This window comes from Neopelma chrysocephalum, unplaced genomic scaffold (genome assembly GCF_003984885.1).
Source record: "Neopelma chrysocephalum unplaced genomic scaffold, ASM398488v2 Primary Assembly neopelma1_77, whole genome shotgun sequence".
NCBI classification, from domain to species: domain Eukaryota; kingdom Metazoa; phylum Chordata; class Aves; order Passeriformes; family Pipridae; genus Neopelma; species Neopelma chrysocephalum.
Genome location: NW_020897738.1, coordinates 2,287,887 through 2,310,839, shown reverse-complemented (window position 1 = coordinate 2,310,839; position 22,953 = coordinate 2,287,887). Strand labels below are relative to the sequence as shown.

The 22,953-nt window shown below is 44.1% G+C and overlaps 1 protein-coding gene across 2 annotated transcripts in view; it reads right to left on the bottom strand.

Moving 5' to 3' along the window:
- Positions 1–301: 301 nt before the first annotated feature.
- NAA25 (N(alpha)-acetyltransferase 25, NatB auxiliary subunit) overlaps positions 302–22,953 on the bottom strand; it is a 23,226-nt gene continuing 574 nt past the window's right edge. The window contains exons 1-24 of one of the 2 annotated variants that reach the window (XM_027689497.1): positions 22,828–22,947; positions 20,432–20,517; positions 19,265–19,403; positions 17,567–17,685; positions 16,959–17,033; positions 16,050–16,157; positions 15,556–15,634; positions 14,972–15,083; positions 14,047–14,136; positions 13,539–13,708; positions 12,712–12,824; positions 10,113–10,320; positions 9,559–9,645; positions 8,470–8,650; positions 7,752–7,851; positions 3,934–4,085; positions 3,262–3,387; positions 2,711–2,954; positions 2,379–2,502; positions 1,960–2,025; positions 1,448–1,545; positions 1,123–1,233; positions 556–702; positions 302–424 (exon numbers count right to left, since the gene is read on the bottom strand). In XM_027689497.1, coding sequence (XP_027545298.1) covers positions 302–424; positions 556–702; positions 1,123–1,233; positions 1,448–1,545; positions 1,960–2,025; positions 2,379–2,502; positions 2,711–2,954; positions 3,262–3,387; positions 3,934–4,085; positions 7,752–7,851; positions 8,470–8,650; positions 9,559–9,645; positions 10,113–10,320; positions 12,712–12,824; positions 13,539–13,708; positions 14,047–14,136; positions 14,972–15,083; positions 15,556–15,634; positions 16,050–16,157; positions 16,959–17,033; positions 17,567–17,685; positions 19,265–19,403; positions 20,432–20,491 — 2,832 coding nt within the window. In that variant the 5' untranslated portion in view covers positions 20,492–20,517; positions 22,828–22,947. Of the gene's footprint in view, positions 425–555; positions 703–1,122; positions 1,234–1,447; positions 1,546–1,959; positions 2,026–2,378; positions 2,503–2,710; positions 2,955–3,261; positions 3,388–3,933; positions 4,086–7,751; positions 7,852–8,469; positions 8,651–9,558; positions 9,646–10,112; positions 10,321–12,711; positions 12,825–13,538; positions 13,709–14,046; positions 14,137–14,971; positions 15,084–15,555; positions 15,635–16,049; positions 16,158–16,958; positions 17,034–17,566; positions 17,686–19,264; positions 19,404–20,431; positions 20,518–22,827; positions 22,948–22,953 lie in introns of those variants that run through there. The other variant, XM_027689496.1, reaches the window with a different exon arrangement.

The following is a 22,953-nucleotide window of genomic DNA, read 5'->3' as shown; positions in this document are numbered from 1 at the left end:
GACCATCTCCAGTTGTTTCTAGAGATCAGAAGGGAAGAAAGTTAATTTTCTCCTGTTGCAATATGCTTATGAACATGTATAAAAAGTGGTCAAACCCCGGTGAAGGGTCCCTGCTTCTCATTTATGTACAATAATTTAAATCAGCTCAATACATCTGTAATACCTAAAAAAATTGTTTCATGATTTTAAGTCCTTCATGCATTATGAGGAAGTTCTGGATTAAAGTGATGGTATAGTGGATGTTGCTTCTGTCTGGGACTCTGGTGTCACTCCCCTGTGGAGTCTGTCAAGGATGCATTTCTCAAATCTTTAGTTTTTTAATGGTATCGAGTCTCTTTTTCAGCAGCTCCCCAATTTCCTGAACTGAGTGATGGTAACTGCTCTGGACCTTCCCTTGTACAGTCTTTGTAAACTTTTTTTCTTCCTGCAAAATGCAAAAGAGAAATAATTCACTGCACAGCAACTGTTTAAATCCCCCCTTTAAACTTCATCCATCATCTCAAACACTGACAAGAATTTGTGAGGATCACAGTGTTTACAAAGGGAACCTCTTACCTGTAAAAGCAGAGTGTCCTTGAGGGACAGCTCTTCAAGTTTTAGTGCAGTCAGAATTATTTCAAGCCCTTTGATATGATCTATTACATTGGAAGTTAATGTCTGTAGTTCAGTTACATAATCCAGGAAGTGGGTAAATACAGGTGGCTATAAAAACAAATACATATCTTTAATTTATAAACACATATTAATGTCCATTCTCTCTGACAACTCACATTGTAGCATCATTTCTATCCCTTCTCCCCAATGCTAAGCTATATTTGACCTACCCAGATAAACATTCCCAGCTGACAAGTTTACTGTAGTGCATTCAAGGTCTGTAACACTCTAGACTTCAGTGTTTCCCATTAAAAAGCTGTCACATGATGTCACATGTGCCACATGACCATTGGATTTTAAACAGCACTTTCAAAAATTAGCCCTGAGTCACCTTTACCCCACGTCAGCCTCCACCAGGCAGAGGTTATGAAAACCAGTTTATGCTCATGTTATCTATGCTGACTTTTCTTTCAGTATAAATAAGCTGTGATTGGGGGTAGGGGAGGAAAGAAGAATTGTTGTCTGTACCATAGCTACACTGCTTTCTTTTTTTTTCTTCTTCTTTTTTTGCAGGTTGGATTTAAAAGGTCGGAGGACACTGTCACAGTAACTTGATACCCACAGGGCAATGGAGATCGTCTGGAAAAAAGGTACAAACGTGTTACAGGTTGAATTTACAGGAGGCTTCTAAACTCATTTTAGTGTTCCTACTGGTAAGACTCACAACAGATGGAATATGCAACAAAATCTCTGCTCTCACGAGTGACTGAGATCCAACTTTCACTGTGTTTCAGTCCCAACATTTCTACCCCCAGTCCTCCCAAATTTCTGGTTTCCAAAACACCCAAAATACCTCAACAAAGAAGACTAAGTTTTCTAACAGGTTTGGATGAGTTTTCAAGGTGCCATCTCTGACTTCAATCAAATCACCTTTACATTTATTGAACAAATCTGAAAAGAAGAAAGAAAAAGGACAAAGTAGAGCACCATAAATGCATATTTTCTGTACATGACATATCTCAGTGCAGCATTCAGAGCTGGGAGGGGACTGCCCACTAAGCAGTTGATGAGAAGGTCCAGCTCTCACATTTCCTCTGAATTGTGCTTCACACCTTTCATCAGCCCCCCTGGCCCAGGGCAGACAGGATTTGCCAGACCAGGCTGCAGGGGAAGTGCAGTGACAGGACAGGGGACATTCTGAGCATGCATCAGCTTCAATCAGACAAGCCAAGGGCCATCTCAGCCTTCTCAAGCATCTTTCACAGAGCCTGCAGGTGCAATAACACATCCCAGCCCTGCAGCATCCTCAGAGGAGCAGGAAGCACTGCCTTAGCTACCAGTGTCTATTCTGGAATTACCATTTACCTGTCAGTCGTTCTACTAAAGACTTGAAACTATTCCCTATTCTTTCCTGGATTTCTGCTGAATCTTCTGCAAAGAAACAGAAATACAAAATGATAAGCTACAAATTTCTGTATATTCTGCTTCCAGAAAACCAAGAGGCATTTAAATGTAATTCAGTGCCAGCAGTCAAAAGCAAATGCAACTGCTTTCAAAGAGGAGCCATCAATATACACTGTACAACAACAAAGACTTGCATAAAACATGAAATGAAGGCACTGGCTCCCAGATAATTCAGTGTCAGACAGAAAATTAACACACAAGTAACAGTTTTGGGTCCACATCATCCAACGCCCAGCAGCTTTCAAACCAAACAGAGACACATCTCACTCCCTCCCACCCACCACGGTAAGCTGGTGAAACCCCTGCCCCCAAACACTTACCTAAGCCATTGGTATCTAGTTCATAAATATCACTAACAAGATAAAACAAGCTAGTCTGGCACTGACAGCTGCCATTGCTGAAGAAGCCAGCCATTCGGGTGGGAGGAGGGCCAAGGACAGGATACTAGGCAAGAAGCAAAGAAAAAGATAAAGGTGTTGCAGCTTTTCCTCATCTCAAACCCAGAGTTTGGCACATCTCCCATTCAGATTCACACCCCACAAACCCAGGGGCAGGTAAGTGCACTGTGCAGCCTGCGGGGTGTTACACGATGCAGGTTCTCTGCTCACATTCACAGTTTCACATTCAGGAAGAGCTTTGGCCTCAGTGGTACCTGAATTTTTTGTTCTAGAAACTTCTTCCCTGAATCCACCGCCGCTTCCAGCTGCTGGAGCAGGGATCTGATGGTGTCAATCCTGGAGGAGACGCCGTTCTCTGCAGTCTTTTCCGAGTTCTTTGGTTGGATGGTGTGGCTCAGAGTCGGGAGGCCGCTCACCAGCCTCAAAGTCAAGGACCGGATCCGCAACCACAGGGTTTCTTCCTCCAGTGAGAGCTTCCTATGTTCTTCAGAAATGTCCCTACAGAAAGGCACCAAAGGTTGTCAGGGAAATGCTCCAACTTTGTACAGCACCTAAAGCTTTCCTCAGGCACAAAAGCCTATGCAAAGCTCTCCTATAATGGATGAAGACGAAGGAGTGGCCAGAAATTAAGAAAACTATTAATATATAAAAAGGCAGCACTGCTAGAAGTGATGGATAGTGCTTGTTAAGTCTGCAGTCAGCCAGCCCAGGGAACATTAAATTTTGTTGCCCTGGAAGGAATTTCTTTGCCATGTGTGTTGTAAGGAAATAGTGTGACTCTAGAGTTGAGGGTATTTCTACTCACCTGTCTTTTGGATCCCAGCTAAACAAGACTGTCAGGTCCCTGTTGTCACGCAAATCTTTCCATGGAATGTCATCCTCCTCTGGGCTCAGACTCATGGACTTTATACTTTCTTCTAAACTGGTTGATCTGGACACAAGAATAAGCATTAAATCAAATATCTGATCACTGGAAAGAGAAATCACAGCTCACTAACAGACCACGTTCTGTCCACTGTGCAGCTCTGCTGATGGCAGGAGTGTGGCACACATGTGGCACTGACAAGGATGTGAAGGGAAAGCAAATTAAAATCACAGATTAAAATCTTACAGTTAGAAAAGACCTCCAAGATCATCAAGTCCAACCACCAGCTCAGCACCACCACCACGTTCACCACCAAATCACGTCCTCAAAGTGCCACATTTACATGTTTTTTGAACACTTCCAGGGATAGTGACTCCACCACTTCCCCAGGCAGCCTGTTCCAATGCTTGACAACCCTTTCCATGAAGGAATTTTTCCTAGTATATAATCTCAGCCTCCTCAGCACAACCTGAGACCATTAAAGGCAGAGAGGAGCATCAGGAGAGATGTTTCTGCCAGAGCTGCAGGTGCAGCTCCCCAAGGTCTCACTTGGCCTGTGTTCTGCCCATGCACAAACCCCCCAGTTTCCCCCCTGCCAGGTGCTGAACTCACATATTTGCTTCAAGTAAGAGGTCCAACAACATCCGCTCTGTGCGAACTTGGGCGAAGTGAAGGGAAGAGTTCAGCCTGTTCCTGAAGGCAATGAATTCCGGGATCTTCTCAAACGCCCCGTACTTGTAGGCTTGGATGATGTATTCTGAGGTCTGGAAGAGAACACACAGCAGCCCTGTGTTAGTCACTGCCCCAAAATGGGAATAACCACCTTTAACAAGGTCACTGCCATGAAATTGCATTTCTGGGGATTTATGCACCCAGAGATCAGAACCTGACAGATCTTCAATCCCTGGGAGAAGTTTGCACTTCTCCAAGTCATCCCCTTTGCTACTTTAATTTGGGAATGCTCAGATACTCCAGAGGCAGTGGGTTTTAACAACCCAACCAACACTAATGAGATTTAGCAACCAAACCAACACTAAGCATCACGTTCCTGTCACCACAGACAGAAGAGATGATTTTGGAAGGCTTTTTTGCCCTTCCTTTTTTTTTTTTTTTGTTTTCCAAATCATTAAATCCTTGCTTCATTATGAGAAATACTTCCAGGCAAAAGAAAGATATCCCAGATTTTCTGGAACTCACTTGGATGTGCATCACATATTACCACAGCATAGATTTAAAAAAAAAAAAATTACTCACACATTTTTTTATTTGTTTCTCTTTTTTATTAGAGTTTTGAATACAGTATCACACAGTGTGTACATGTTACAATACAAACACCAAAGGAAGCTCTCAAGGTCCATGGGATACTTAGCTTCCCCTCTGATGAAATGCAGCAATAAAGGCAGGCAGTCAATATTTCACAGTCCAGGCAATCTCCAAAAAGGAGATTTATGTGATGAAGGAGCCCCAAACAAGCACAATGTTATAATGAAAATGTCTAAGTGTAGAGACAGAGTGAACTGTTTCTGCTCCCAGCCTTGAGAGGTGACTGTATTTTTCAGCATCAGAATTACTCCACAAATGAGAAATTCTGGCAAATCAAGTATTTTTTTCTGAACAAGATTCTGAACTGCACTGAAAATGAGAAGCACCAAAAAAAGGCCAATTTTATATGGTCCTGACAGACTCAACCTGTCTGGAAGGCTCTGAGAGACCAGAAGGCAGCACTTACAGATCAAAACCACCTTTTCTTTCCCTCCAACATGAAAAACTTTTTTTTTTTTTTTAAATTATTTTCCCCTAAGAAATTTGGTTATTTGCAATGTATGAAAAAAAAGATGCCAAATATTCAACAACATACCCTGTGATAACCAGCCTTGCAGAGGTGCTTGTCAGGCTGCAGGACTGGGCTATGGGTGCTAATTCAACTCATCGGCGTGGATTTTAAATCCCCCCAGGCCACGTTGGTGCTGTTTGCCTGCAGTATCTGCACAAATCAGAGACGGACGGACACAAGAGAGTTAGAGATTACTTGGGGTTCTGCACAGCTGAAGGAGGACTTGAGAAGGATTTTAGTTCTGGCCAAATATAGCAATGCTGCCTCCTCTCTCCTCCCTGTCCTTGGCATCCTCTCCCTGAGAGAAATAACAGCATTGCACAGCATCCTAAATGGCTGTTCTGTGGGACCCACTCAAACAGGATTCACGTCAGGCTGTGAAGTTCAGCAAGAAGGAAAATGGATTTATCCAAAGCAATCAGTATGATTCAGGAGCTCTATTTTTATACCAGACCACTTGGTTTACATCCCACACTTCCTGCACAGCGCTGTACAGGACACAGTCTCTGTGCTGGAAGACACTGCATCTCTCTTAACAGTGACCTAGGGAGGAGCAGGAAGCACTAGAAATTCTGGAAAATGGGAATATTTGAAGGATAGTCCTCCTTTAACACTGCAGTTAGATGTGGTCACAGGGCTTGAAGGGGAAGCTGCTGTCAGGACCCTGAGCATGAAGGGGTAACCCCAGCAGCAAAGAAACTGGTATCAGATCCTGACCTTTTGATACTCAGGACATGTCCTATGGCAAGGAAACCCTTTCTTCACCCCCTCTCTTGCCACAACATCATCCTCAGTGAAAGGGACCCTGAACTGAGCCTTCACCTTCTGCAATTTGCACCTCACGCTTGGTTTAAAGGACACTTCCTACTTGCAAGTACAGCTTTTGAGGCACTACCCAATAAAAGGATCTTAAGGATACAACCACTGGAAGTGTCCAGAACACAGGAGAGATTTGGCTACCTGGGAGCAACAACAGCTCATGGTCCTTTGGTCACCACACTGTCTCCAAGACAAGACATGATGTGAGTGGGTTCCACAGTCGCATCCTCATCTTGTCACATGAAGAATTCTAACATTCTACTGCACCACTTGTGCCCCTCTTGCAATTCCAACATTTTAAGGTGTAGCAGCAAGGTCGAACTGTTCAGGCAACACCTTTTCAGGATTTCTGGAACACGAGTTGAGTAGCATTTTCCTGCCAACAGCACTTGGAACGCTGCCGTCTTCATCCGTGTACAGATGTTGAGCTACTGGAGACAACCAGCTCTTCTCTGCCACAAGAACTTTTATCACTGATGCCAAAGAGAATAACCTGCTTCCCAGGGAACCACACCTGAATTACTTGATTGTTTTCCATGGAAAGATGATTTCTTGATGCTTTCCAACGCAGTGTTCCCAAGCAGACGAGTCACATCCCATAGTTTTTCCGATTCACTTTTCTCACCTGTACCCAGCAGTCGTGTGTTTTATTCACACAGTTGGTTCCACGGATGCTTTTCATTAACATCCACCAAATGACTTTTAAACGAGACTGAAAAGTTACACCTCACCAAAAAAAAAAAAAAAAGCTGCCACTACCAGCAATAGACACACAGGATAAAATCTGGATCCAGAGCTTGACTCCCAGGAATCCAAAGCCTCTTAGCAAGAGGAATCAGTTAAACAACAAGCAAATGAGGGATGCAAAGCAGAGCGAGCTCCCAACCCATCCTACAATCCATGTGCTGCTCTGTGCATCCAGCAAATTCCTGTGCCAGACACAGGTCACAGGAACTCAGCATCTCCCTTCCAGGCACAGGGAATGGCAACGGGAATCCTGTACCTGGGAATCACTTGGGGTGCCAACACAGCATGGGGAATTCTCAGGGATTCCTGTGTGAGCATCTTTACTGTTCAGTTCAGACAACTCCTGTGTTTTTATCTATTGCTGGGAGAGTGGGAAAGCAAGTTGTGTGACTGCAGAGCCATTTGCCACTGAAATGCACCTTTGTTTCTTAGGAATAAAAACCAGTTTCTTCACCTACCTCTCAACAGTGACCAAACTGTTCAATATAAACACACAGGATATATTCCCATTCCTTGGAATATAAAGGGGTGGTCCCTTTACAACGATGTGCAGCCCCCACGACCCCTGTGTGCCCAGCACAGCCATCACTGATTCAGTGATTGTAACATTAAGGATTCATAATGTGCCATCCCATCCCGAGCCACCACCCCTGGCTGCTCCACGACTTTCCAAAATGCCAGTTTTATGACACCAGGGTTTTTTTGCCACACGACATCTCACTTCAATTACTGCATAAGATCACAAACCATTGATTTAAAAGCATCATATCTGGGTTTTTTAAAGAGCATTAAAACCGGCTTTAATAAAAAGAAAGCTAAAGCAAAACCTCATGTAACAGTAAGTTGCAAATTCCTGCAGTAAGACACACAGGTCGAGGCAACCTTTACTACAAAGTTGCACGTACTATTCCTCCTTGTTATCATGTTATTAACCTGCATTTCCATAAGCCCTTACACAGGGCACAGGCTTCTCTAAGTTTCCTTGACATATTGCCCTGTTACAAAGTCACAGAGGTTTCTTTCAACTTACATCTTTCTGGTTGGAGTGGAAAAACCTGAGTGCAAAATTGCAGGATTGGGATGCAGCAGCATAATGGCCCAGGGACTCGGCGTAGCGTGTCAGGAGATACCTGCAGCAAACACAGCAATGTCAGCCCCAGCCCTGGAACCCCAACCCCAAACAGCTGCAGCACAGCCCAGTTTTCAGGGGAAATGTGGAGATTTAACAGTATTCACATTAACAACTTTCATATTCAAGTTTAGGTTTGAAAAGCAGAGGAAGGAATTCTTAATTTTTTTAAAATAGTATGTGAGGAGTTGGAGTTCCTCCATCCGCCTCAAATGTGGCAAGAGCTTTACTCAGTCAGATGCCCCCAAACATACTCAATTAGATGGCCCCAAAAACACCAACCAAGGCCATTTGGTGTGTTTGCTTTAACTAGTGTTCCCAAGCTTTCCTGAGCAACACCACGAGCTGGAAAACCAAGCTATGACTAGCATCAAGATAGATGTTTCACAAATTTCCTCCAGATTAGTTAATACTTAGTTAATTCTCTGTAAATCCAGCACAGGAAAGATACTCCACAAACAGAGGACTGGATGTGTCTCAAAATCCCCAAAACACTTTTACACAGTGTATGAAAAGCTGACAATCTGCTCTGTTTTGGGTGGCAGAGCAAAGTGCAGGTCTCAGAAGGGGTTCTGAGGGTCAGCAGCAGCAGGGATTATTCTCAGTATGTACCACCCACCCGATGGTGTCGTGCTGGATGTGCTTGGCATCGAGGCTGGAGTAGAGCTCAGCCACGGGTTCGAACGCCCCGAGCCGGCAGTAGATCCGGATGAGCAGCAACTTAAACTGAGCATTGGAAGGACTGTGAGCCAACCCCTCCTCCAGCAGAGTCAGGCACTGCCACACAGCTGCCTCTTCACCTGCAGACACACAGAACACAGGTGTGAGCAGAGAGAGGCACCCAACAGCCCTCAGCACAATTCCCTCTGGGACTGGAGCTTCCTGGTGTTACACACCTCCCCCGAACGGTGCCCAGGGATTTACAAGTGCAGATGGCACAATGTAACACCTGCTCCAGCACTACTGCTGCTCCCTGAGGGAATGGGGGAGGAGTAATTCCTCACAGGGAATACCCAGCTCACATCTGCACAGAGCACAGCCCTCACAGTGAGCCCACTGCAGGAAAAGTGGCCCTCCCTGATGGATCCTGCACTGACTGGGAATTCTAGTTTACACATACAGAGCAATCCCAAGCATTATGCAAAAGAGCCAGGAATTCAAGAGCCCATGTCCACCAGTGACCTGCCAGGAGCCTGACCATGGCTTTACTCAGGTTAAAGACTAAATCTTCCTCAGGAAAGACAAAGGCATTACTGACAACTACATGGAATATAAACAGTGCCCATGGACATCCACCACTGGACACTGTGGGACTAAGAGACACAAAGAAGAGGTGTGGAGTACAGCAATACTCAAGACATGGAGCAGGTCCCAGCAGGTCTAGAAACCAGGGATCCAAAAGACAAAGTATGTCAGGAAGGGGAAGGAATGCTCCCGAAACACTTCTCATATCAGAAAGGAGTTGTCAGCAGAGCTCATGCAAAGGGAGAGAAACAAGGAATTAATCAGAAAAATTAAATCCCTTTAGAGGTCAGGGAGATTCAGGTCAAACACCAGCTGAACAGAGACTCCTCAAATACACCATATTGCCAAAAAACAACCCCAGAAAGCTACAGGTCATGCCAGGTACTCACTGCCCACAGGGACCCAGTCCCCCCACCCAACCATCCAGGGTGGTGATAAGTAGGGCACAATTTTGGGAACATACCTTCCAGCCACAGATCAAGCAGCAGGTGAACTGCAAGCAGGCAGTAGTAATCTGAAAACTGCAATTCAGTTTTCAAACAAGATTTCCCTAAAAAGAAAAAAGAAAGTTACTAACAGTGCTGTCAGCTGATCTCACAGGCAGCGTTGTCAAGTGACACATCCATATATGTGGATTATAACCACAGTTTAATTTATAAAATCAGAATCAAAAGTGTCTTAAAAACTCAAGCAACTTTATACACGCTGCATTTGTTTATCACTGAGTAGATTTTGGGGCACTTCATACATTAAATCTGCTGGAAGAAGAAAGGACTCTCCCACAACTGTAAGGTTAACAAATTAATACTCCTGGCCCAGGTATTTGTTCTGTGCACACAAGTGATAAAGCACGGCTTTTACAAAGTAAAAACTACCCTGGAAAGTCTTCTTTATCTTTAAAATACATTAAAAAAAAACACTAAAGGAAATTCAGGTATAGCCGAGGCTATAATGACAAGGAGGAAGCCAAGTGTTCTCAGCACTGAGCTGCAGGATCAGGTTACAGATTTTCCTCACCGAACTCCAACCCGTGGCGGTATCTGAACATCAGCTCCCGCACCACCGTCAGCTTCTCCTTCTTGTCCATGGCGTGGTAGATGCCCAGAAGCCTGGAGAGCTGCACCACACACAGGTGCTGCTGCAGGGCCTTGATGTCCCCTGGAAGGGCCACCTCGTTCTCGGCCGCTGCTGACAGGGGGATCACCTCCAGCAGCTGCTGGATGAACTGGGAGAGAAACACTGGGGTTCAATCCTGAGGGCAAAGCATCATTTCCCCCCTCAAACCAAACCAAAAGAGCAAGGTGGAAACACTGAATCAGTCACATCAGTGATGCTCTGAACAGCAAACTAATCACACTCCTCAGCCACAGAAATGGGGCCCTGGCCCCCAAGCACTACAAACAGCAGGCAGAGGGCAAAAGTGCTTAAAAATCCCAAACTAACCTCAAAATGGAGTTAAACAGCAACATCTGAACTATTCAGGAGAATTTTAAGTCTTTCTTAAGAAAGTTTATGTAATTTGGAGCATTAAACTGAATGAAGATTTCTACTGCTCCACACGAATGATGTATCAATATCAACCTTGACGTCACATTGAATCAGTGGTTAAAGATACTTAACTTTGTTATTTTTTAATTCTTGAGCACACAGCTCTAGTTGCGCTCAATAGCTTTTATTAAGTTTCATCAAACAGATGGAAGAAAAAAAGAAAATCAGGGGCAGGTTTCCAATGCATTGACACACCAGGGAGTTCAAGCACCTGTTAACACTCTCGGTAATAACAGATGCAATTAAAATAATTAGTTGCTGAAAGGCTTCACAGCACACTTCCAGGCAAGCGTGGTTTTGCACGAGCTGTTACATTTTCCCTCAGCTCTGAAGTAATCTGAGGTCATCAGCTTTGATTAATGACTTCTTGCTTGAATTAAGTTGTCAGAAAAGCAGCCTCTCATTGTTTGCTGTTTTAATGGGAGACAGAGGAGTACTCCCAACACACAGCCAAGGGCTGGACACCAGTTTCTTATTGTGAACACTGTTGGATTTTAGGGCAAATTTAAAACTGAGTTAAAGCCAAAGAATTCGGCTTTACTGCACTTGGTATTGACACATAGGAATTGCATCAAATGCAAGCCTGAGGCCAAAAGCTTCACAGCCAGAGAGGAGCAACACCAGGCACCACACACACCAATTCCCGTTTTCCCACAGAACAGGCTGGAGATTGTTGACAGATCTTTGCAGTTTGAGGGTTTGCCAAGCTGAGCAAGGTCAACCACATCACTTGGCTCTATACTCCAATTTACACCTTTTGAAGTCAAGACTGATGTCATGACCATTATTTCTGGAATATCTCACATGTCAGTGGCCCAGCAAGGTCTCCACCTTCCCAGCTACTGAACTGTAACTGTAATTTCAAAACTCATCAGCACTTCAGCACCACAAAACCTCCTCAACTACTCGTGCCCTTGACCGAGTTAAACTGCTGCAGACGCTGCTTTAGAGACAGTCAGAGAACAGCCAAACACTGGCAAAACCTTCCAATCCATCAGTTTGACACAATATTTATTCCAGAATTTATTCAGTAAATCAGCAGCAGTTTTAAGGCCAGACAAAGTTATAGAGAACTTATTCAAAGTCATGGTTTTACAAGCACTGGGACAAAACTGTCACCTAAACTATTATTGAATATCATTCTTTCCACTCCTCGTTTAGAGTTTGTTTCCTGGAAAGTTAGGATTAAACCTGATTAGTACTTCAGGGTTACCTGACAACAGTATCACCATTTCCAGAACCAGGAGTTAAATATCCTTCTGACCAAATCTCTTGCCAGTGGGGTAAAACCCACACCTTTAAACATAAAACATCAGCAGCCATCCACCCATGCCAGGGTCACCTCTCATCAGTGGGAAGAGCTGTATTAGCCCTCAAAAACATTGTAATAAACTAAAGAACCACGTTATCTACACTTTGTTTACCAACATTTTCTCCCAGCCTGTGGCTGATCCCGGATTCCCTGCCCTCCCCAGTGCTGATCCCTGCACACAATGGCCCAGACAAACACTGGGGTGAGTGACAGGATTCCCAGCTGCTGAAGTCATTCAGGGCTGCTCATGACTCTGCACAAACGGGCTTTTCAGTCCCAGAGAGCTGTTTCAGAGAGAGATTCTGGAAAAAACTGCCATAGGTCTCTCCATCACCCCTCAAGCAGCATCAATGTGTCCATTCTTTGGCACTGCCAGAGCCAAGCAAAGCATCTCTGGGACACCCCCCCTGCATGGGATGAGGGAGCAGCTTTTTCCCACTAAACAGAGAAGTTTGAGCTCAAAGCCTGACACCTGACACCTTGAAATGGTAATAAAAATGCCAAAGGAATACAAGATCTGAGACTCTGCAGGATCAAACTCAGCTTTAAACCTCCAGTAAAAATCCTCTGAATGAAACTGCTCAGTGTTCAGATGTTCACAGTATTTTCTACAGCACAAAGAGTTCTCTGAATTTCAAACAGAAAAGAAAAATTTGATGTTGCCAGTCTTTCCATATAATCCACAGGTATTTTAAGATAAAGGCACCAGAGTGCAAACATCCACTGCAGTTCCTGCCACACTTTATCTTTCCTTACCTTTGAGTATTGGCTGGGTGAGAGGAGATCCACAAACACTTTGAGATCAGTAAAACAGCAGGGTTTGTCCCCAAATTTTTTGAAGTATTGGAACATTAGCTCTTCTGGATCACCTAGAGAAAAGCCCAGTCCATCTTTTTAACACACTTCAGTACGAGTTGAATTTGTAAAATCACTCTGAGAAATCTGTTCATGCATTTTTTTCCCCCCTTCAAGATTACAGAGTGATTTAGAAAACAGAGCTGCAGATTTTAACAGAGGCTCAATGTCTCTGGTAACCAAGGACACAAAAAACCACCCCAAGAGCTTCATTCAAGCTCCTCTGGCAGATAAGTGCTCAGCAATACAGGAATGCACACCCAGCCTCTGCTTATCTAACCACGACTTATTTTTGGATGGAAACACAAAAAGAACTAGTAAGGAGCACAGATGTTGCTCTAATCATGTTCTCTTTCACTGATTGCCTAAATGCCACTTTTGAATGCGAGTTTTTAAAAACCAAACCCAAAAAACTTAAATGAACTCCCCCCATCTCCAAACACTGCAGCGTTAACAGCTGGACTTTCCAAAGAGCAGAGCAGCAGGAACACAGTGTCAGTGACTGCTCCTAAATCCCAGAGGTCCTGAAAACTTCCCTTCTGGCTTTTCCAAGCCTGAACTAGTCTGAACTACCTGCCTTTCTTCAGGGCTCATCCTTTAATGCTTTCAAAATTCTTTACACAGAGAACAGCAGGTATGTTTTTGTCACAGACATCGTGTTTAACTCAGTGTTCCAAGTTTTTTTCTCTCTCCAAAAGCTGGATTCCTCCCCCAGCCATGGCTCTTACCTAGTTTATATTCATCATTGCAGCCTCTGTGTCTCAGACGCCTGATCAGCTCCAGTTTGGCTAAATATGGTCCCCGGAGCGGCCGAGAGCTCTTGGACTCCTCCGTGATCCTCTCCTCTATAAACTCCACAGCTTGTTCCACAGAACAGTGCACCTCTCCTTCCAGAGAGCTGGGAATTAGAGACAAAAGCTTCTTGGATTTTTCCCAGCGTGAGGGCAGGGATAACACACACTCAGCACTCCCAGGATACTCTTAAGGAAATCTAAAATCCACTAAATCCATCACCACGGAAAATATTAACTGGAAGAGTTCTACAGTGCACAAACAGCTGTTTCCAATAATTGCCAGACTCCAGATAAAAGCAAGGAGAACACATGAAACAAAGCAGGGAAAACACACCATTTGGGGTGTGATGTCAAGGAGTCACCCAAATATCGAATATATGGACACAAACAATTCGCTGTAGCACAAAGGGCAAACAAAACCACAGCAAAACTGGCAACTTACTGCTCTTCTTCTGCTGGAGGTGTCCAGGACTCATCAATGAGTTGAAACACTGAATCAAAGTAAGTTATATAAAACTGCCAATCATCTGAGCTGAAACAAAAATCAGGCACAGGACAAAATTTAGGGAATTGCCAAAACAGTAACTCACAGCTAGAACTGCATTCCTTGTCAAAGATAAACTTAAAGAATGGCACATCATCATATTACAGGAAAAACCCAACTGCAATAATAAAATCATTTCCCCTCCAAAAGGTCTCACATCTTAAGAACTCCATCATCCTGAATTTCTTGAAATGTATTACATGAAACCATTTCAATACCAAATTGAAGCAAGCTATAAACTTTCCTCCTCACATTTACATTCCACAGCTCAGCAACATCCCCACAAAATGCAAAGGCAGAAGTTTCTCTTCTGTATTTAACTTAGATATAAGATGAGGGCAGAGCTAAACTCAAAAAGCAAACAACACATCTCTCCTGACAGTTCTGAGACAGATCTGATCAGACTGGAATGTTCTGTCTCCTGGTGCATCTGTTCCAAGCACCACATGCATTTCCCACTGTGAAGTCTGGCCAAGTGAGAGAAATAAAGTTATAGAAAATGAAATTTAAATGCAGTTCTCCTCCTCTCTGTCAGAGCTGGACAATCAGCACAGCCTTTGGAAATAAGGAGGTAACAACACTATTTTGCTTTAATGTATTGCTAAATCCTGCTTGAAAAAGCAGCACCTACAGCCCCGTGCCCTTCCCCACATCCCTTCACCAGTCCACCCTGCCACCCTTCTCTTCAGACTTTGGAGCATAGAGCTTTGAGATCCTGATATTCTTCTCTTTTAACCCCAGAAAGCCACTGAACAAGGCAATCCACAACCAAGCAGGGATTTTTCATCCACGTTTTGGCAGGACTGCAGCACCACCCCCTCACTTTTTGAGCAGCAGCCGCCTGGACAGCGCGTTGCACTCGGGCCACCGCCGCAGCTTCTTGTACATGGCCATGCACTTGTTCTCCCGGCTCTGGAGCTCACTGGTCAGCTTCTCTGCACCACAAACACAAGGGAACCTCATGTCAGCATTGCTTTCCTCCTCTGCCTGCTGCAGAAAGCTTCTTATTATAGCCCAGCATGCAAAACAGTGTTAAGAGAACAGGAGAGAGGACAGAGAGATTTCCTATGGAAACCGTCATATCCCAACTCCTTAAAACTCCATGTCAATCCTCAGAAAGGGTACTAGAAACTTGATTTTTTCTTTTAAATGGCAGCTACAACAAATAAGCATAATATCAATCTACTACTGCAAAATCCACCACTGAATAACATTTAAATTCCATAAACAAGTGGGTAAAACCAAGTGGCACAAAAACCTCCAGGGTTTGCACCAGGGTTTGAAATTGGTGCTAAGTCAGGCTTCCTAAAATATTACTATTTTTTTCTGGAAGCAGTGGGCAAGTCTGAAGCAAAGGAGAACTCTGTGTCCTCCACACAACTCTGATTTATTAACAGAATAAATTACCTCCCAGCTTTCCTCTCACAACGTCTAAGGCTTCCTTGTACTTCTCCAAACGTTCCAGAATCATGTAGTACAGCTCAACCTTAAAAGAAAGATGAGACTGCAGTGAAATTTGCTGGGAAAACCATACACAGGTGTGCCAAAAAATAAAATAGGAGACACCAGGCCTGCACAGTTATCTTTAGTATCCCAAAGGGTGGAGCACTCCGAAATATAGGTCTTTTTTCCATTCTTAGTCCTCAGGTTTTTCTTGGGGCCTCACAGGGAGCAAAGCACTTCATCAGTCAAATGAAATGCCAAAAATCTGCCTTGGCCACACAATTCCAAATCCCTCTTAACCCCCTGCTCCTGGTTTTCCTTCTGTTCCACTCCATCTACATTTACTTCCAAAACATTACTGACTATTATCTTGGAAAACTGTTAAAATAATCAACTTCCCAGTGCACTGCTTGTCTCAACAAAGCTCAAATCAAGTCGAAAGTATCCCCAAGCCTTACTTCAGCCTCAGCTTCAATCTTATCCTCCTTCACCATTTTTTCCACCATTCTCTCAGCCAGTGGCAAAAACATGGTCTTGGAGAGGTTTTCATCCTGTGCTGAGATGGACTGAGGGAGAGAAGGATTATTGGAACAGCTCAGCAACTTTTTGTCTTGTCCCACCCACTGCTTTTTTCACTTTGGAAGAAGAAAAAAAAACACCCAGGTGCTTCAACCCCCCCCAACCACCCATCCAGAGCTGCCTCCTGTGACCTGCAGAGTGCAACTGCTCCAGGAAAAGGAGCAGTAAAATTAGTGATCCACAGAAAAGCTCATTTTTCATTATATTGACCAGAGATTTGCACATTTGAGCACACAACACTCATGGTAAAAACCATGGAGCCAGAACATATTTGTGTGTTCCAGAGCACAGTATTTTAGAGAATGTGATTAATGCCCCTCATGCTTATTTTTTGTTTGATTTTGTGTCTGATTAGTGCCCATATCTCTGTCTCAACTAAGAGCAGCACAGCTGATCTGTGTCTATTCCTGCAGACTCTGCCAAGTCCAGAGCTCTCATTTTTTCCCCTCCAAGAGCCTTTATAATTTCATTAGAGAGGAACAGTTCTGACTGAGAAACTGCAGATATTTGAGGATTTATTCATTATCTCCCTACTAAAATGACAGTAAGATGTTAGTCCAGCTCAGAGAATAATTCAGTTGTATAAACATGGTAAGGCAACAGTTAAATTGCGTTATAAAAACACTTCAGCATTCATTTTGGACCACAACAAAAGTGCTACTTAAGGAGGGCTCAACCCTTCTCCCAGCATCACCCAGGAGCAGGTCAAACACCACCTTACTTAAAATAATCTCTCATGTTTTCACTCAGAACATTTCTGTATCAGACAAACTCAACACTGTACACACCTGCATGATCAGGCTCATCACAGACCAGAAATAATACGGATTTTTGGGTACAATCTTATAAAGTGCCATTCCAGCCTGAAAAATAGAAGCCAGAAGTTTCATCATTCCTGAAATATATTTCTTTCCAAGCTCTCATGACAGACAGCAATGATGGCAGTGACAACACAAAATTAGCAATTAGTGCTCTTTAGTTTTTCTCCACTGAATTCCACCAATACAAGCCTAAGTGTATGTTGGATGCCACACTAAGAGCATGGGTGAGATTACTCTTCCCAAATAACAGAGAACTAAGGAGGAAATCAAGTGTGAAAACACGGATCAGAAGATCTTGCTCTATATTTTCATCTATTCCAGAATTCCTTGTAACACACTGCCAGCACAGACCAATTCAAGGCACAGCTTTAAGGAAAGAAAGCTTTTCCCTTTAGACAACCCAACCCCTAAAAAATGGGGTTTTAAGCCTTTCTGTAAAAACCAACACAGAGTTTAACTTCTGCACTAACCAAGCTCAGCTTTTGGAAGATTCCTTGTAAGGTGACAAGGCACTGACAGTAAGAAATACAGAAAAATACACCTTAAAACAGCCAAACACCAGTTGTTGCTCGTACCTGTTGCATCTTCTTGTACTCCCCAACCCTGGCATAGGCCATGAAGAGGTGAGAGTGATACTCTTCACTGTTGGGAACCTTCTTTACAGCTGCCTCGTACAGTTTAGTCACCAGTTCAGCTAAATCAAAACCAGATGCTTGAGTTAAGACAAATTTGGGAATATTTTAAAGCACAGCTGCCTAAAGAGCATCAGTGATGCTCTGAAATCACCCTAATTACACCCAGCAGCCACAGAAATGGTGTCCTGGCCCCCAGGCACTACAAACAGCAGGCAAAGGAGAAAAGTGCTTAAAAAACCCCAAACCAACCTCAAAATAGAGTCAAATCGAAATGGAGTTAAACAGCAACAACTGAACTGGTCAGTTCAGAATTTTAAGCCTTTTTTTTAAGAAAGTTTATCTAATTTGGAGCATTAAACTTAATGAAGATTTCTACTGCTCCATGTGAATTATGTATCAAACCCAACATTTTCAGAGCCTGATATTAAACTAATTATTCTTATCACAGTTTGACTTACATTAATTATATCCTGTATTCAAAACAATTATTCCACACTATACTTTTTGATAATAGGTCTATCATGACAAAATACTTCTGATATTATAACATGCAAAACTTTCTTACATTTTCATCCTTCCAGATTTTTTTCCTTACACATAAAACTGTATCTAAGTGTAGCATTAGAAAACTAAAAGTAATTTTTCTTTCATAGTTTCTTTCATAGTTTAGAAATACTTGACACACAGATATAAAACATCTAATTCCAATTTCCTTGCAGGACCAAAAGTGCCTCACACCCACAAGTTCCTGAGTTATAAATCTAAAAGTTATAAAGCTCAGCTTAAAACCTTGTGGAAGTTGTGTGGCATCACAGAAAGGCTCTTGACATTCACAGAGGTTTCTGCTGAAGTCACAAATACACACAGAAATTCGGTGTTATTTAAGAAATGATGCTTTAACTCCACAAACAAACTGGGAGAGCATCAGCAATTGCAGACTGGCACCAAACAGCCATTTCTGCAGCAGCTGTTTCACCCCATGGTCATTTCTCCAGCAATTCAACAATAAATACTGGTACCAACATCACCCCACAAGGAGCTGCCAGGGACAACAAGTGTTCAGAGCTGCACATAAGCAGGATATAAGGTCTGGCTTCTTTCAGAAAAGCACATGAAGCTTTACTCCATCACTCCAACAGTCATGATTTAGTACTTTTAAAACAGAGAATCACTATGAGGAACCAGATTGAAAAGCTGCTGTGGTCAAACTGGGAGGGCAGGATTTCCCTCCCATTTCTCACCCAGTTTCCTGAGCCTGAACCCCTAGACTACATCACAGCACCAAACACACTCCAAACCACAAGCCACTGACTTGCAATCTCTGCCACATCTACTGACAACAAATTCCAATAGTTTCATTAACAAAAAGTGAACTCACAGGCTGCTGGATGATTATCAACCTGCTTCATTTAGGAACTGTTACACAATCATGTTAATGAGAAACCTGAACAAGGTTTTTTTAGCTTTATGGAGATCACTGGAGCCTTACAGGCATCATTTAAATTCTCTGAGCCCCTTGCAGCCTCTCATATACACAAGTTCTGGATTTTGCACATTTCCCACCACAGTGGGTCCCACAAACTTCTGGAAGAACGTAGATAATTGAGATTTTTAAGGTAGGCAAAGGAACAAACTCACGTCGGTGCATTTCCCGGTACAGGATGGTTAGTGCCTGCAAGGAATTATCATCTGTGGGTTCAAGTGCTGCTACTTCTTGTGCCAGAGCATAGGCTTCATCCTGCTTGCCAGTCCTCTGCAAGCCAATGGCCTTCAGAACCTGTGGACACAACACAGGCAGCTCTCAGGATTTGCAATTACCAGTGGAAATCCTCTCGTTCCTCGTCAGGTTTTGCCCAACCACCTTGTTTCCCCTACAGAACTTCAGCTTTTATTAAGCTTCTAACCCATGTGGCTGTAAAGAAAAACTCCCAAATCCAGGCTGCATCAAAGAGGGGGATTTGATTTCCTACCAAATATCCAGGTTGCTCTAGCATCACCTGCCACTGGGTTTTCTCTCCCTGCAGGCTGAACACTGGCCAGTCCTGCCCATTTTCATTTGTTTCTTTTCAATAACTGGCCAGAGAGAAGTGACATAAATGAGATTCAGGTCAATGACACTCTCTGCAGCTTGGGAAGCTTTCAGAATGTAGAAGTGATGTGACCTGTAGAGGGAAACCCCCAGGGAAATGAGGAAAGTAGAAAGAGAGTCACATGTTCGGAAAAGTGAAGGACAGAACTGCCTTTCCTTCACTGGGGCACTGCAAGGAGGGAGAGGACAGGAAGCAGAAGAGCAAATGCCTCCAAAATTATGGAATCACAAAATCCCAGAATGGTTTGGGTTGGAGGGACCTTAAAGCTCATCCAGTTCCACCCCTGCCGTGGGCAGGGACACCTTCCACTAGCCCAAGTTGCTCCAAGCCCTGTCCAACCTGGCCTTGGACACTCCCAGGGATGGGGCAGCCACAGCTTCTCTGGGCAACCCATTCAGTTGCTTTGTTTCACTAAGACTCCACACCCCAGGAGATGTGTTGGTGCAAGCTCCTACAGAGAAGTGTCCCAACCTGAGGTCTCAAAGAGGCATTTCTGAGGCCCAGCCCAGGTGCCAAGGTCTGGGTGGTGCTGACAGTCAGACAATGAGCTCGGGTGTAACCAGTGCTCTGCTCACTACCCACAGGATTTGTGTGAGTGTTCAGGCAAACAAGACACGAGGATCAGGACAGAGATATTCCAGAGGGTTCAGAAGACACTGATCTCTGGAAGATCACAGTGAAACATCTCAGACAGGTGCCCCCAAGCCACACTTACCTTGGCACAGTGAAGGTCCTTGTGCTTTTTGAGCAGTTTATCCGCTTGCTGGATTGCCATTTTATTATTGCCATTATCCAGATAATCTGCACAGGAACAACACAGCCAGTGTTACACACAGCACAAGGCCACTCTGCAAAGCCATCTCCAGTTTTACCCTCTGCTCTTACACCAGGAGCACAAACCACCTTTTCCTTGTACAATTACTCCTAAACCAAACGTTCAGGAAACGTGTCACTTCGTGGGTGAAAGATTCATCTCACTGTGCTGGTTTTAGTCATCCAAACAAACAAGCTTTTGTAATTACTCCACATGGATCATGACAGCAACAAAAGAGACACATAATAGAGAGGATTCTGCAGCAACAGCTCTTTGCTGGCAATGCAGCTCCAGTGCTTCAGCAGGAAAAGGAGAAATTAATTGGGTGTGCCTTTGGGAGACTTTCAGTGACTTTACCAGGCAGGAGGTTACAAACTTAACACTCACACTCTATAAGTGTTCAGTGAGAACTCCTTGTCCACACCATCCATCCCCCAGGCAGAGCAAACCTGTCCCCCCACAGAGCACCACTGTGCTTCCACCAGACTGCTTTTGAAGACACAAGTGTGAAGCATCAATATTTCCTTGGGGACATCCCACTATCCAGTGAAACTTCAGCTGCAGAAAACCCACCTCGAGACCATTTTCTCCTTTTTAGCTCGGAATTATAATTTTCAGATTGATCATCATGTTATTAGATAATTACAAGCAAGGAGTTTTAGATCAGGACATGACCCCTGTGTGCTTCCCGTCCCTCAAAAATTCCTATTTCCAACCCAAAACTCAGCTTAGCTGCCCCTTCATGTGCCAAGGGAAGGGTCTGCTCACCCTGCTGTGGCCAAACTATCAGCAGAGCTCATTCCAGTTAACTGGAATTACATTACACACCTCTTTCTCCTCAAGACTGTCATTCCCATTATGAGACAGAACTCTTTCACTGAGTAAAAAGGTGACCTTTGGTGATTCCTGGGCACATGGTACAAACTGTGCATCTCTGCTAATGAGATTTATATTCAGCAGCTCCCACATTATTTCCATGGCCAATGTGTGCTGCAGATTTAAAGCAGAGCTAATTGGGCTCCTGAGACCATCCAGAGCAACCCTCAAACAAGGCAGCACCTCCACACTCCCCAAAACTAAACACTGCTGCACAAAATCCAGGCTGAAGCCACGATACTTTGTCTTCACATGGGTGTTTTAACTCGGGAGAACCCGTGTATCACCTTTAACACTAAACTTAAGGAGGGATTTCTCGGTGAAGAGGCTTCAAAAGTGTGCAACAGAACATCAGAAACTCTGATTTAAGGATCTGTGACACACAGTTTACTGACACACAAATTACCCACCACTGTCTGACGTTGTTGAACATCTCAGCTTTGGGTCTCTCAAAGTAAACCAAATAACCCACAGACCTCCCTAAACTGCAGCATGAGGAGACTGTGTTTTGCTAATAAGTCAGTTTGTTGGAAGTCAGAGTAGGTGGCACATTCCAAAGGAACTAAAGGAAAATAAACTCCAGCCTACATCAGTCACAGATCTGTAGGTGGGGATGTTCAGAAGCTGGAAATGCAACACCTGAACTTTCAGGTGAAGGCAGAATGAGCCCAGATGAAAGATAAGCAGAACTGTCGAGGAACTCTGGGGAACCACAGCACAAACATGAAAACACTGGTTTAAATCAAGAGCCAGACCTCGGCCCTGCCGCTGCACATCCCCAGCTGATGATCTGGGGAAGTTGTGTATTTAGATCTTTAAGGACACACACTTTATTCTGGGTTCTGCAGCACCACAGCCTGAATTCAAACCTCACACTGCAGATAATCCTTTCCAGAACGAGCAGAAAAAGATTCTAAAGCTCTCTCCCTAAAAGCTCCACTCTCTGAAACGAACACAACGAGACATTCAACATCATCTGCTTCAACACCGGCTGAATTCACCCAGATTTTTCTATTAAGACCACTTCTCACCCGGGTCATACCACAGATAACTGCACACCAATAAAACCGGCAATCACAGCACGGACAGCAAACTAAGGAAAACACTTAAAAAGCGTTACATAAAGGCAAACCGCAACGAACTCGAACACTTTTAACCGAACAAAACCATCTCCCCTCCCTCTCCCTGGAGCCCACCGGGGGACGCAGAGCCCGGACCGCACCATCCCAAACCACAACCCCAAAGCGCGTCCAGCCCCGGACCGCGGCGTTGCGAGAGCCGACAAAACAGTCGGGAACGTTTCCCAAAACCTCCATCATTATTTTTTTTTTTCAGGGAAGAAACGCTACCGTAGCCCGCGGAAGCGCTTATCCTCCCCCGTTTCTCCCCACATTTGCATAGAGACAACGCTGCCTCCAAACCTCCTTAAGCAACGCCAACTGCGCGAAACACCCGGCGACCACAAGCCTGACTCCTTCCAACTCACCCCCGCTTGTGAAGGGGGGAACCCGCGGGGAGACCCCCCCCCACCGAGGGGCCGCAACCCC